The 13,566-nt window shown below is 37.0% G+C and overlaps 1 protein-coding gene across 1 annotated transcript in view; it reads left to right on the top strand.

The window, feature by feature from the left end:
- Pcdhb1 (protocadherin beta 1) overlaps window positions 1-10,295 on the top strand; it is a 26,921-nt gene extending 16,626 nt beyond the window's left edge. The window contains exon 2 of the mRNA XM_005414939.2: window positions 6,265-10,295. Coding sequence (XP_005414996.1) covers window positions 6,420-8,879 — 2,460 coding nt within the window. The 5' untranslated portion in view covers window positions 6,265-6,419 and the 3' untranslated portion in view covers window positions 8,880-10,295. The remainder of the gene's footprint in view (window positions 1-6,264) is intronic.
- The last annotated feature ends 3,271 nt before the right edge of the window (window positions 10,296-13,566 follow it).

Genomic DNA, 13,566 nt, shown 5'->3' with positions numbered 1-13,566 from the left:
GGTTGTTCTTCTGTCTTCTATTTCTATGCTGAAAGAAACTGTCAATGAGTCTTTGGTTGATCAGTATTGCATTTCTATATCTGTTTTCATGAGAAGCCACTTTGAAGATATCAATATGTAATAATTAACAGACAATTAACAGAACAACCATTGTTAATTCCCTACCACTTTGTTTGTAACTCCATATTTTCTGTACTCTTCTTTTGCTATGTTGTAAAATGTCTGTCTGTTAATGTTTTCCTCCTTTTATTTTTAAAATAAAAAGAAAAAAAAAAAGAAAAAGTTGGTTGTTTGAAAGAATAAATTAAATTGATAAACTCTTAGCCAACCTTATCAAAAAGAGGAATGAAAAAACACAAACTCAAGCAATGAGGAGTGAAAGGGAGACATCATAATGGATCACACAGAAATCCAGGAAATCATCAATAGCTACTATGAGAACCTATATTCTAATAAGATGGAAAACAGAAGAAATGGACATGATTAAATTGCCAAAACTGAATCAAGAAGATAAAAAAATTCTAAAAAACTCAATAACAATCAACGAAATTGAAAATGTAATTAAAAATTTACCGACAAAGAAAAGCCCAGGCCTTCATTCTACAAAACATTTAGACAACTACTGCCACTAGTGCTGAAACTCATTCAGGAAATTGAAAAGGAAGCAATACTTCCAAAATCATTTCTATAAGCAAGTATTACCCTGATTCCAAAATGAGAAAAAAACCCAATCAAGAAAGAAACCTACAGGCCAACCTCCTTAATAAACATAGATGCAAAAATCTTTAATAAGATAATGGCAAACAGAATGAAGTAAATCATCAAGAAGATTATACAAAAAAGAAAGAAAGAAAGAAAGAAAGAAAGAAAGAAAGAAAGAAAGAAAGAAAAACTGTACAACACAACCAAGTAGGATTCATACCAAGGATGCAGGGATGGTTCAACATAGGAAAATCAATAAACATAATACATCATATTAACAGAACCAAAGACAAAAACCACATGATCATCTCAATAGATGCAGAAAAAGCTTTTGACAAAGTCCAACACTTGATGATAAAGGCCCCATAGAAAATTGGAATAGATGATCTTTAACTCAATATTATAAGAAACATCTAAGACAAACCAATAACTAATATCATATTAAGTGGTCAAAAACTGAAAGCTTTCACTGTAAAACCAGCAACATGACAAAGATGTGCACTGTCACCACTCCTATTCAATATAGTTCTGGAAACATTAGCCAGAGCAACTAGACAAGAACAAGAAATAAAAGGATAAGGGTAGGAAAGGAAGAAATAAAATTATCATTACTTGCAGATACCTTGATCCTCTACATAGCAGATGACAAAACTCTACCAAAAGACTTCTAGAGTTAATATCCAAATTCAGTACTGCAGTAGGATACAAAGTTAACACTTGAAAGTCAATAGCATTCCTGTACACAAGCAACAAACTCAGAGAGAGAAACAAGGGAAACCATACCCTTCACAATATCATCCAAAAAAAATGAAATACTTAGGTATTATTCTAATAAAAGATGTAAAGGATCTGTACAGTGAAAATTACAGTACCCTAACAAAGGAGATTGAGGAGGATATCAGAAAATGGAAAGATATTCCTTGTTCTTGGATAGGAAGAACCAAAATAGTGAAAATGGCCATACTCTGAAAATGTCTATACTGACAATGCAATTCCAATGAAAATACTATTAATGCACTAAATAGACCTAGGGAACACATTCCTGAAATTCATTTGGAACTGGAAAAGACCTAGAATAGAGAAAGCAATTCTAGACAGCGAACGCAAATCAGGGGCATAACAATCCCAGACCTGAAATATACTACAAAGCTACAGTGATAAAATCAAGATGGTATTGGCAAAAAAACAGGCCTGAGGATCAGTGGAACAGAGTAGAAGATGCAGATGCAAACATACTCAGCCACCATATCTTTGACAAAGGAGCCAAACATGTTCACTGGAAGAAAGATAATGTCTTTAATAAATGGTGCTGGGAAAATTGGCTTTCTTCATGTCAAAAACTAAAGCTAGACCATTTATCACCATGCACTAAACTAAAGTAAAAATGGGTAAGGGATCTAAATATTAAAATAGAAACACTAAATCTACTGGAAGAGAAAGTATGTAAAAATCTCAAAGACAGAAGTGTAAGCAGGGACTTCATGAACAAAACCCAGACTGCGAGGGAAATAGTAGAGAGAATCAACAAGTTGGATCTCACCTTACTAAAAAGCTTTTCCAGAACAAAAGAAATCACCAATAAAGTGTAAAGACAACCCAAAGAGTGGGAAAGAACTATAACCAGTTGTCCCATAGACAAAGGACTTATATCCAGAACATATAAGTAACTGAAAAAATCAGACCCCAAATTCAAAGACCCAATCCAAAAGTGGGCATCAGAGATAAATAGGCACTTCTCAGATGAAGAAATAAACATAGCAAATAAATACATGAAAAAATTTTCAACATTATTGGTCATTTGAGAGGCACATATTAAAACAACACTGAGATTTCATCTCACTACAGAAAGAATGGCTATCATCAAAAAATCAACTGATAACAAATGCTGGAGGGGCTGTAGGGAGAGAGGAACCCTTCTCCACTGTTGGTGGGAGTGTAGACTGCTACAACCACTCTGGAAATCAGTGTGGAGATTCCTAAAAGAACTGGGATTGGAGGTTCCATTTGACCCAGCTATTCCCCTTCTGGATTTCTGCCCAGAAGAATTAAAATTACCATACCACAGTGATATATATGCATTCATGTTTATAGCAGCACAATTTGAAAAACGTAACTCTTGGAAACACCCCAGATGTCCATCAACTGAAGAATGGATAAAACAGTTGTGGTTTTTTATGTAATGGAGTACTACTCAGCCATAAAAAGGATAAAATGGAGACATTTATTGGTAAATGGATGCAACTGAAGAACAGACTCATAAGTGAAATAAATCAGACCTATATGTATAAACATTGTGTTTTGTCACTAGTGTGAAAAAAACAAACAAGTAAATGAGATCCAAAATGTACAATAGATATAGTGAACTGGGGAGAAACTGTTCAAAAGAAAAGACAAACTGTGATGGGGAAAGGGGAAACAAAGAAAGGAAAAAAAGAAAAGTATATGTATACACAAGATAGGTAATATTATTACACAGCTAGTTTCTCTTAGTTCACTAAAAAGAAAGTTTTGTGCTAAAATTGTATAGAAAAGTTATCTTGCCTATATCTTTTACTTTGAATTACTACTAGAAAGACAATAATACACAGTGTTTCAACTATTATAGCTGTCCTAATAGCCTGTTTTGAAATTCAGTTTCATTGTTATGTTCATGTTTTTGTAAAAGGAAAGAAAAGCTGCGATCGGGAAAAGGAGAAAAGAAGGAAGGGAACTATACACACACACACACACACACACACACACAAACTATACACACACAAAGATAGCTGAGATATAATCATCAAAAAGGAGGCTTTTAAAGGAGATATTTTTTCTAGAGATTCACAAATTATGCAGAAACTTCTGACATCAACAGTCTTGATAAATCAATTTCCAAATAGTTCTTTTTAAAAAATCCATAAATTTAAAAATAGAGTTCCACCCCCAGCACTAAAACAAGAAATTTCATGAATTGAAAAACAAGAAATAGTACTTTTCTTTCATTTTCTTCTTTATTACTTTCATATTTTAAAATTTACAGACAAAATTATATGTGTTTTCATGTAGAGTACAATGCCTTGAAGAAGATACATATTATGGAATGACTAAATGCACTAATTAACATGTGTTACCTTACATGTTTATAATTTTTATGGTGAGAATGCTAAAAATCCACTTGCTAAGCATTTTCAAGAATACAACATATTGTTATTAACTATAAATACTATGTTGCACCATAGAACTCTTGAACATATTTTCCTATCTAACTGAAAGTTTGCATCCTTTGACCCCCATATCCCCAAGCTACTGCTCCCAAAAAAGCTCCTGGTGACTATCATTCTGCTATCTAGCTCTGAGAAATCAACGTGTTTAGGTCCCACATGTGAGTGAAATTATATCATTATGGAAAACAGGATAGACATTCCTCAAAAAATTAAAAATAGGGGCATGGTGGCATACGTCGGTAAGTCCAGCAGTCTGGGAGGCTAAGGTAGTACGACTGCAAGTTTGGGCCCAGTTTGGGCAAGTTAGCAAAATTCTGTCTGAAATTTTTAAAAAATGTTTTAAAAGCCTGGAGATGTAGCTCAGTGTGAAGGCTTTGGGTTTGATTGGCATTAGGGCAAAAATAAATGAGAAAAGAAAAAATGAAAGAAAGAAAGAAAGAAAGAAAGAAAGAAAGAAAGAAAGAAAGGAAGAAAGGAAGGAAGGAAGGAAGGAAGAAAGAGAAAGAGAACCTTATGATCCAGAAATCCCACTATTTGGTATATATACCCAAAGGAAATGAAATCAGTATGTCAAAGACATATCTGCACTCCCATGTTTATTGTAGACTTGTAAATAGCCAAGATATAAAAGCAAATTATCTATCAACAGATGATAGATAAAAAGTGGTAATGAAAATGAATGAACTAAACACACTGAGGAAAATACGCTAGATTCAAAGGGCTATGTGTTTTATACACTGTACACTTGATATATAGTTTTAAGAAGAGGAAAACTAAACAGTTGAGGGATGAACACTTACTCTACATGTTAAGATATCTAAAAGATTGAGGGGGTCATAAGTATACAGAGAAGAGTTTTATTTAGCTATGAAGAACAGTGACTTCATGACATTTGCAGGAAAATGGATGGATCTTGAGGCCATAATTAAGTGAAATAGGTCAGACACAGAAAATTAAGTATTGCATATTTTCTCTTATATGAGAAATACAAAACATAAATACATTAAAGAGTGAAATAAAGACAGACATTTTGAGGTGGGGAAGGGGATCAAGGAAAGGAGGAATGGGGAGGGTGAGGGAAAGAGGATCATAAATGATCAAGATATAATATCTATATGTACCAATACATTAAAACAAATGCAAATATTATGTATTGCCAACATATACCAATAAAACATACCTGAGCAATGGTGATACTGCTCCTCCCCCAAGAAAGATTGAACGTCTATTAACTCTTTTATGTTAAGGTATCATTAATATTTTGTATACTTCTTGTTTTCATTTACTTTATTTTCTCTTGGAAAATATGGTTTTCCAAAATTATTTTTTAAGTGGTAGTAATTTTTTGTATAGCATCTGAGGTTTAAATTTGATTTCCCCATGTGAATGGGGAAATCAAATACTTTGTACAATGAACACGAGACAGAGATCAAAAGATAAGTTCTAGTTGTTACACTGCTGTGACTGAAGAAGTGACTGATTTGGGGGTTCCTTCATCTGTTTTTAAAGAATAGGGGGGGATTGAATGTTATTTTTCTGTATTAAAATCCAAAGTCAAACCTTAATCCCATTTAACTTGCCTATATTAGGTAAGCAGAATAAAATATTAAGAGCATAAATTTTGGAGTTGGCAAAAATAATTGAATTTTATCTCTAATACTAGAGAGGGGAACTTCGGCATGACATCTCTCATGTCTCAGTTTCCTCATCTTTTAAACAGAAATAATTTCTCCCTTTAGGGGTTTTCAAGTATTAAATTAGATAATGCTTGAAGATCTCTTGACATTGTGCCAATACATTAGAGTCATACCGGTAAATAGTATTGCCATCATAATCAAGTGACAAGCAGCCAGATGCTCCCTAAGGTTTGAGGGTCCTGAGGCAGGGAATGGATTTGTACAAATAAAGAGGCAAGTTGACCTAGTCCCCTATTAATTTACCTACTGGACCTTGGGTTCCTGAAGGACATTTGCCTGCCACCTTTTCGTTTTCTACTGACTTTTTGCCAGACTTCCCCGCCCTCTCTCCACAACCCTTCCTTCCCATGTATCTCTTTTGGGCCCCCAGAAGATACTGCAGGATCCTTTGCCACTTCTTCAGTCTCAGGGCAAAGCTGTTTGCCCATTGCTTCAGTGGCCCAGCGGGCTCCGGAGATACAATGACTTCATCTCGAGGCAGTATCCTCATTGGTTTCTCAGTTCCCAAGAGCTTCTTTCTTCCTGAAAGGGAATTAACAGGCGAGTGTACGGTTGCTCTGACAACAAACTTCTCACTTCTGTCCAGCCCTCCAGAATGAGCGCATACCTATTAATATATTCGATAGACTGGGGAGTTGAGCTCAGTGCAAGTTTTCTTTCAGGTGCAAAACAGCTTATCTGGCTTGGCTCCTTTCAGCGGCGCTGCGGTTAGACGCTGGGAAATCGGAGAGCCCTGTTGCAGGAACCTGTGTCAGAAAAGTGATAGTTAATCCGCAGCAGGTGGTAGCGGCTGCAGGGAAAGCGTTTGAGGGGACCAATGGCGGTTGCGCGCAGGAAAACATGGCAAAGCAGGCAAGTGGGGTCTCTTCTCCTTTTTATGTGCGTGTCTGTGGGGAGTACAGCAACCATCCGCTACTCCGTGGCGGAGGAGATGGAAAGTGGCTCATTTGTGGCCAATGTGGCTAAGGACTTAGGACTGGAGGTGGGGAAACTGTCTGCGCGCGGGGCGCGGCTGGTTCCCGAGGGCAACAAGCTGCACTTCCGGCTCCACCGCAAGACAGGAGATTTGTTTGTAAAGGAGAAACTGGATCGGGAGTCTCTTTGTGGCAAAGCCGACCCGTGCGTTTTGCACTTTGAAATTGTCCTAGTGGAGCCCTTGCAGTCCTTCCGTGCGGAAGTCAGGGTATTTGATATCAATGACAATGCACCCATTTTTCTAAACAACGAGCCTGTGTTAAAGATCCCAGAAAGCACCCCCTTGGGTTCACGTTTTCCTCTGCAGAGCGCCCAGGATCTGGACGTCGGCCTCAACGGTCTCCAGAACTACACCCTGAGCCCCAATGCATATTTCCACCTGCACACCCGCTTCCGCAGCCACAGGCCCAAATACGCCGAGCTAGTGCTGGACAAGCCCCTGGACAGAGAGGAGCAGCCTGAAATCAACTTAACAATTACAGCAGTGGATGGTGGGTCCCCACCCAAGTCTGGCACAGCCCATATCCATGTGGTGATTCTGGATGTCAACGACCATGTGCCCCAGTTCTCACGCCTGGTGTACCGCGCTCAGGTACCAGAGAATAGCGCCAACGGTTCTTTTGTGGTCCTGGTGACAGCCATGGACCTAGATGAGGGCTCCAACAAGGAGATAACTTACTCTTTAGCTCAAAATCCAGAAACAGTTCTCCAGACGTTTCAGATTGACTCTCAAACTGGAGAGATTCGACTCCGAGGACCCCTAGATTTTGAAGCCACAGAAACATATGACATTGATATTCAAGCTACAGATGGAGGAGGCCTCTCTGCACATAGCAAAGTCCTGGTGGATGTCGTTGATATAAATGACAATCCTCCTGAAGTGACGGTTTCTTCTGTGTGCAGCCCTCTTCCTGAGGACTCACCACCACAGACTATAGTGGCGCTCTTCACGATCCGCGACCGGGATGTGCGAGGGGGAGGAAAAATCACCTGCTTCCTCAAAGAAGAAGACCTTCCTTTTGTAGTCAAACCTACATTACGAAATTCTTACTCGCTAGTCACTGACAGAAGCTTGGATCGGGAGGATATCTCAAGCTACAACATCACCCTTGTTGCCATGGATACTGGACCACCTGACCTGTCCACAGAGACTGTGATAGAGGTGCTAATATCTGACATTAATGACAATCCTCCAGTGTTTCAGGAAGGTTCTTACATCTTAACTGTTCGAGAAAACAATAGCCCTGCAATTTTTATTGGTAAAGTCCATGCTGAAGATTTAGATTTGGGTGAGAATGCCCAAGTAACATATTCTCTGCTGCCCCCTAGGAGTGGAGATCTATCAGTATTTGCTTATATCTCCATAAATTCAGACAATGGGAAGCTCTATGCACTAAGAACCATGGATTATGAGGCCATTCAAAATTTTCAGTTTGTGGTGAAGGCAACTGATGGGGGTCTCCTGTCACTGAGTACCCAAGTTACTGTCAGAGTGGTTGTACTGGATGACAATGACAACCGTCCAATGATCTTGTACCCCCTGCAAAATGGTACTTTGCCCTGTAATGACCTGGTGCCCAGGTCTGCAGAAGTCAGTTATCTCGTGACAAAAGTGGTGGCTGTTGATGGTGACTCAGGTCAGAATTCTTGGCTTTCATACCATCTACTTAAAGCTACTGACCTTGGGTTATTCTCTGTTCAACGACAAAATGGGGAAATCCGTACACTGAGGCAGATAACTGAGAGAGATCCCATGGTGCAGAAACTTATCATTCTTGTTCAGGATCATGGTCAACCAGCTCTCTCCACCACTGCCTCACTCAGCATCCTGCTGGTGGACGGCTTCTCAGAGCCCTACCTGCAGTTTCGGAGTCCACCCACACATTCTCTGAAGGTAAATCCATCCACTAAATACTTGGTCATTTCTCTGGCTGTGCTTTCTTTTCTTTTTCTACTCTCTGTCATGATGATTTCTGCTATACACATCTATCAGAAGATCAAACATAGAGGCAAGCTCACAATTCAAGAACATTTCTATGATGACTGCAATTTCCCTAACAATCTGGTACAAGCAGGAGGCAATGGATCTTTATCACAGGCTTGTGCATATGACATGTGCTCAGCCACCGGCACTGGAAATAGTGACTTCTGGTTTCTTAAGCGCTTTATGCCCAATTTCCCTTTCCCCCATGCCACTGCAGATGTAAAAACAGAGGACAGCTCCTCTTTACCTCCAGATTCTAATAGGAATAGGTCTCAGGGGTCAGAGTGCCATTCCCAGGTATCTGATAAGTATATGTAGCTTTTACTAACAGCTCTTGGTGAGAGAATATACTTGTATGCATAGTTTTCCCACCTACACTGAAACAACAATAGCAATGGACTGCAGCTTTAGTGGAGACAGAGGAATGCCCAATTTGGTGAAAATGGGAAATTCAGAGCGAGGGTTGGTTTACTTAGTACAAAACAGTCATCCTGACCCTCAGATCTTATATTTGTAATATCTTTGAGTTTGAAATTCTGTTTAAAGAAATGTCATTATCTATGAACATATATATGGTAGGAACTTCTCAATTTTCATCTCCTTTATGCTAGGCAAGTAATGATTGAGTCCTTATTTAAGTTTCCTCTGGAAGTTTGTTGGTCCTGGTCCAGGAAATACTTAGTCTCATGGAGATATCCTGCTATTTTATCTTTATTTTTCAGTAGAAAGTTATGTACATAAGGAAGAGATTTACTTCCCATTTTGATACATTAGGAAGCAATTAGATTGGACAAACAGAAATGTAGTTTGTTTTTCAGAAATTTCTAGATTTTTGTCCCTGATTAGTGGTTATCTTTGAGTCAACATCTTGCATGTTATCATTCATAATTAAATGGAGTGGGGAAACCAGTTGAGCTTCTTTTGATGAGTACTACATTATTCTGGGTTCTCTCATTCTACAGTGGAAAAAAAGAATATCAAAACATTAGTTCATATTAGGGATGATGCTAATACTTTTCACCGTGCTTAAAAATTTAAAGTTTGCCTTAAATATGTGCCTTATTTATGCAAATTTATACTCACTATGATGCATCCTCCTCCCTCTCAAATAGAAAGATACAATATTTGTACTTGGACTTGTAATGGTAGAGTAATAGCTTTCAAAGTATGCCATAATGTATTTATTGATATATGTTTCATTCTTGGATTTATGACTGATACCTAATGGCTGTTTACTTGGTGGCCCAGAATATACTAAAATTTAGTGCTGTTATTTTTTAAATGTTATAGATTCTTAGGGCAGAATTTGTGTAACCAAGGGCTGTCCTCAATATTTTCTTTAATATTTTGAGAATATATGAAACAAATGAAAAATAATGATGAAATATTTTCTCATTAATGTTAAATATTTTCCATAAATCGAGTTACAATCTTGATTTTTTGGAGTAAAAAATCTTTCTTGCACAAAAGCGTATTCCAGGATGATTGGGTTAGGACTGGTTAAGGCAGACTGAAATCAGGGGCTTTGAGGGAGCAAGCACAGAGGATTAACTTTGATAGGTGAACAGTAATTAATGAAATGTGATTAAGTAAGGATGACTGAATCAGCTGTATTTCACTATATATAATGATGTAAACATAACAGTCTTCCTTAATGTCAAAATGAGGAAAGAAAATGGTGGACAGCAGTGATTTTAAGACTGAATGCCGGGCTGGGGATGTGGTTCAGCTGCACAAGTGCCTGCCTGGCAAGCACAAGGTCCTGCGTTTGATTCCCGGTACCAAAAAAAAAAAGACTGAATGTCAAACAGCAGTAAAGTACACACACACACACATGTGCACAAGCTGTAATCAATATATATGGTATTTAAGTTTTTAAAAAATTTATTACAGTAAAATACAGATTGTCATTAGTCCCCCTCAAAATATTTCCTGTAGCTTCTAGGACACTTCTCCCTTCTTTTTTTTTTTTTTTTTTTCCCTCAAAATATTTCCTGTAGCTTCTAGGACACTTCTCCCTTCTTTTTTTTTTTTTTTTTTTGAGACAGGGTCTCATTATGTGGCTTGGCTACCTTTGAGCTCACTCAAACTCATAGTAATTCTTCTGCATCAGGCTCCCAAACTCATAGTAATTGGCCTCAAACTCATAGTAATTCTTCTGCATCAGGCTCCCAAGTGCTGGGATTACAGATGTATGTTACCACTCCCACCTCTCCCTTCATTATTGATAACTTCTGAAGCAGTTCCTGAAGTCCTCTTTTGTGTCTTTTTATGAGGTATGATGAAAAAATATAGTGAACCCATGATGAATCACCATGTACTATTAAAATAAAATACAGTGAATGCTGTTACCCAGGGCTATCCCAGGAGAAAGGCAGGCCCATAGAAACACCATTGCATGTCCTCAAGCACCTCATTCACCTCACAGTGTGAATTTTGGCTCTCCCTCCAAATTAAAATGACCATGAGAGTTTAATGTCTTGAATATATTCAGCCTGACAGCACAACAGAATATACCCACAAAAGAGGACTTCTAGAACTCCTTCAAGAAGTGACAGGGTAAGTGTGTTTGAAGTAAATGGGACTTTCTCAAAGTGGATTAATGGCAACGTGTTTTTACTGCTTTTTTAAAATTTAAGCAAAAATTTCAAGCATTCACCATATTTTTCTTTTACTCTTTGGACACAGCCATACACACGTGAGAGAAGAAACATAGATTTGTCAACTTTTCACTTTTCTGTAATAAGTTAAATTGAAGTCTATCATTTCATAAGGAAGAGACATTTTAACATAAAATGATGAGATAATAATTTCATGAACTCTTCCTTAAATTAAAAAGTATAGTTTTATTTTGCTATTATTTTTCACATTTTTGCCTTAGACCAGTGAACATTTTGTCACTGACTTCAGATTTGGGAACTATTGGGTGATCTAATCTAATTTTTGCCTAGACTTCAAATTCCCATGGAAGTGCCAATTGCATTTAATCTTTAAAAACTAACAATATCTCTATGTCAATTCACTGAATATTATGTGTGCCATTTGCATTTGGAAAAAGCCTGTATACTAACTGAGATTAAGTTCAAGTCCGCATCAGCAAATTCAGATAAAGAGTGGAAATAGAGCATTTACTCTCTATAAATATCAAGTAATATTAGAACTATTTGTATTTATTCAAAACTATAACCCAATGTCTTGAAGAGTGCCTGTACAAAACAGCCATGATAAATACTTGAAATTAAAACTAATTGATTTAGGAAAATTACCTCAACTGTCTCTTTAATTTTAATGTGCATGGATCTACATTTCTACCAGAAGTTTTAAAGAATTTAATGTCAGCTGGTGCAATGGTACACACCTATAGTTCTAAGTACTTGGAAGCTTGAGGCAGGAGGCCAGCAGATTGAAGACCAGCTTGGGCAACTTAGTGAGACCTGCCTCAAAAAATAATTCTAAAAGGGCTGGGGATGTAATTCCCTTATAGAGCACTTGCCTAGCATGCATCAAGGCTCTGGGTTCAATCCCCAGTAAAAAAGGGAGGTTTAGGCTCTTTTTAAAATATGTTATTATAATTTTAGATTTTTAAAATTGTGAAAATATTTAGTTCCTGTATAAACTTCCCTTCCTTTCCCTTCATGTTAATACCTTAAACAACCGTAGTACACTCATCAAAATTAAGAAATTAACCCTGTGCAATTCTGTTAATTAGACTATAAACTATTCTGATTTCACCAGTTATACTCCTAATGACTTTTCTTTTCTGTTCATATATGCAACCTAAGATCCCACATTGCCCTGAGTTGTCCTGTGTCCTTACTTTCTATCACCTGTGATGGTTCCTTAATCTTCCCTTGTCTTTCATGGCTTTGAGAATGTCTTTTGCTGTCATTTTCCCTTTTTTGTGCTGAGATTAAACCTAGTGATTTCATGCTAAGCTAAACTGTCAGACTTTTTTAAACTTTATTTTTCTTTTTGAGACAGGTTCACTAATTCTCTAAGTTTCTCAGGCTGAGCTTGAGTATGAAGTCCTCCTGCTTCAGCTTCCCAAATTGCTGGGATTACAGGCATATACCACCACACCCAGCTTGGCTTTGAGACTTTTGGAAAGTGTTAATCAATTATTAGTAGAATGTTTCTCAGTTTGAGATTATTTTTGTTTTCTTGTGATTAGACTGTGGTTTTGCATTATTGGGAAGAATGGCAAGAAATGATGTTGTGCCCTGCATGCATCGTATCAGCAGGTATATGAGGTCAGAATGTCGTAGTGCTAATCCTTTTTAATTGTAAAATCATATAACATTAAATTTACCATACTGACCTCTTTAAGTTCAGTAACATGATGGTGATATCCTTGTGCAAACTTGGCCAGTACTCTTCCACTAAATGACATCCCTAGGCCTAAAGTGACTTCATCTTGATCACTGGTTAAAATAATATCTACCAAGCTTCTCCACTGCAAGTTACTATTTTTCTCTTTGTAATTAATAAATACTTGGAGGAAGATACTTAAAAACTGTGCAATTTCATGTTTCTGCTTAACTTAACTTTAGCATATATTGCTGGGTATATCCTGAGGCACTTAAAATTGTGGCACTCTAATGGTGAATTTCTATTTTCCCTGAACCCTTTTACGATAATTAAATTTCTTCAACCTAGGAGTACTTGTCACTTCTCCTATACTTACTTAATTACTTCTTCATATGGACTCATGGATATTTAGTATTTAAGTTATAATCTAGTGCTATCATTTTGTTGTTGTTTAGCAAGCCTTTTTAGCAGAGGCATAGTGCAGATTTTTAAGACTAGAGTTACCCACATAGAACAAATTTGGTTAAAATTAGAATTTTTAACCCTATGTGTTAGATATTTTTTATCACACTCAAATTTCTTTAAACTTAAGGTTTATTTATAATAAACATTTTATCTTTAAAGGAAAATATACCGATAGATGTTTAAATTTTAATTACTGCTATAAAATTATTAAATATATTAAACAACAGAAACT

Source organism: Chinchilla lanigera, unplaced genomic scaffold (assembly GCF_000276665.1).
Source record: "Chinchilla lanigera isolate Chin_1 unplaced genomic scaffold, ChiLan1.0 scaffold00210, whole genome shotgun sequence".
NCBI classification, from domain to species: Eukaryota; Metazoa; Chordata; class Mammalia; order Rodentia; family Chinchillidae; genus Chinchilla; species Chinchilla lanigera.
This window is presented reverse-complemented; position numbering and strand designations above follow the sequence as displayed.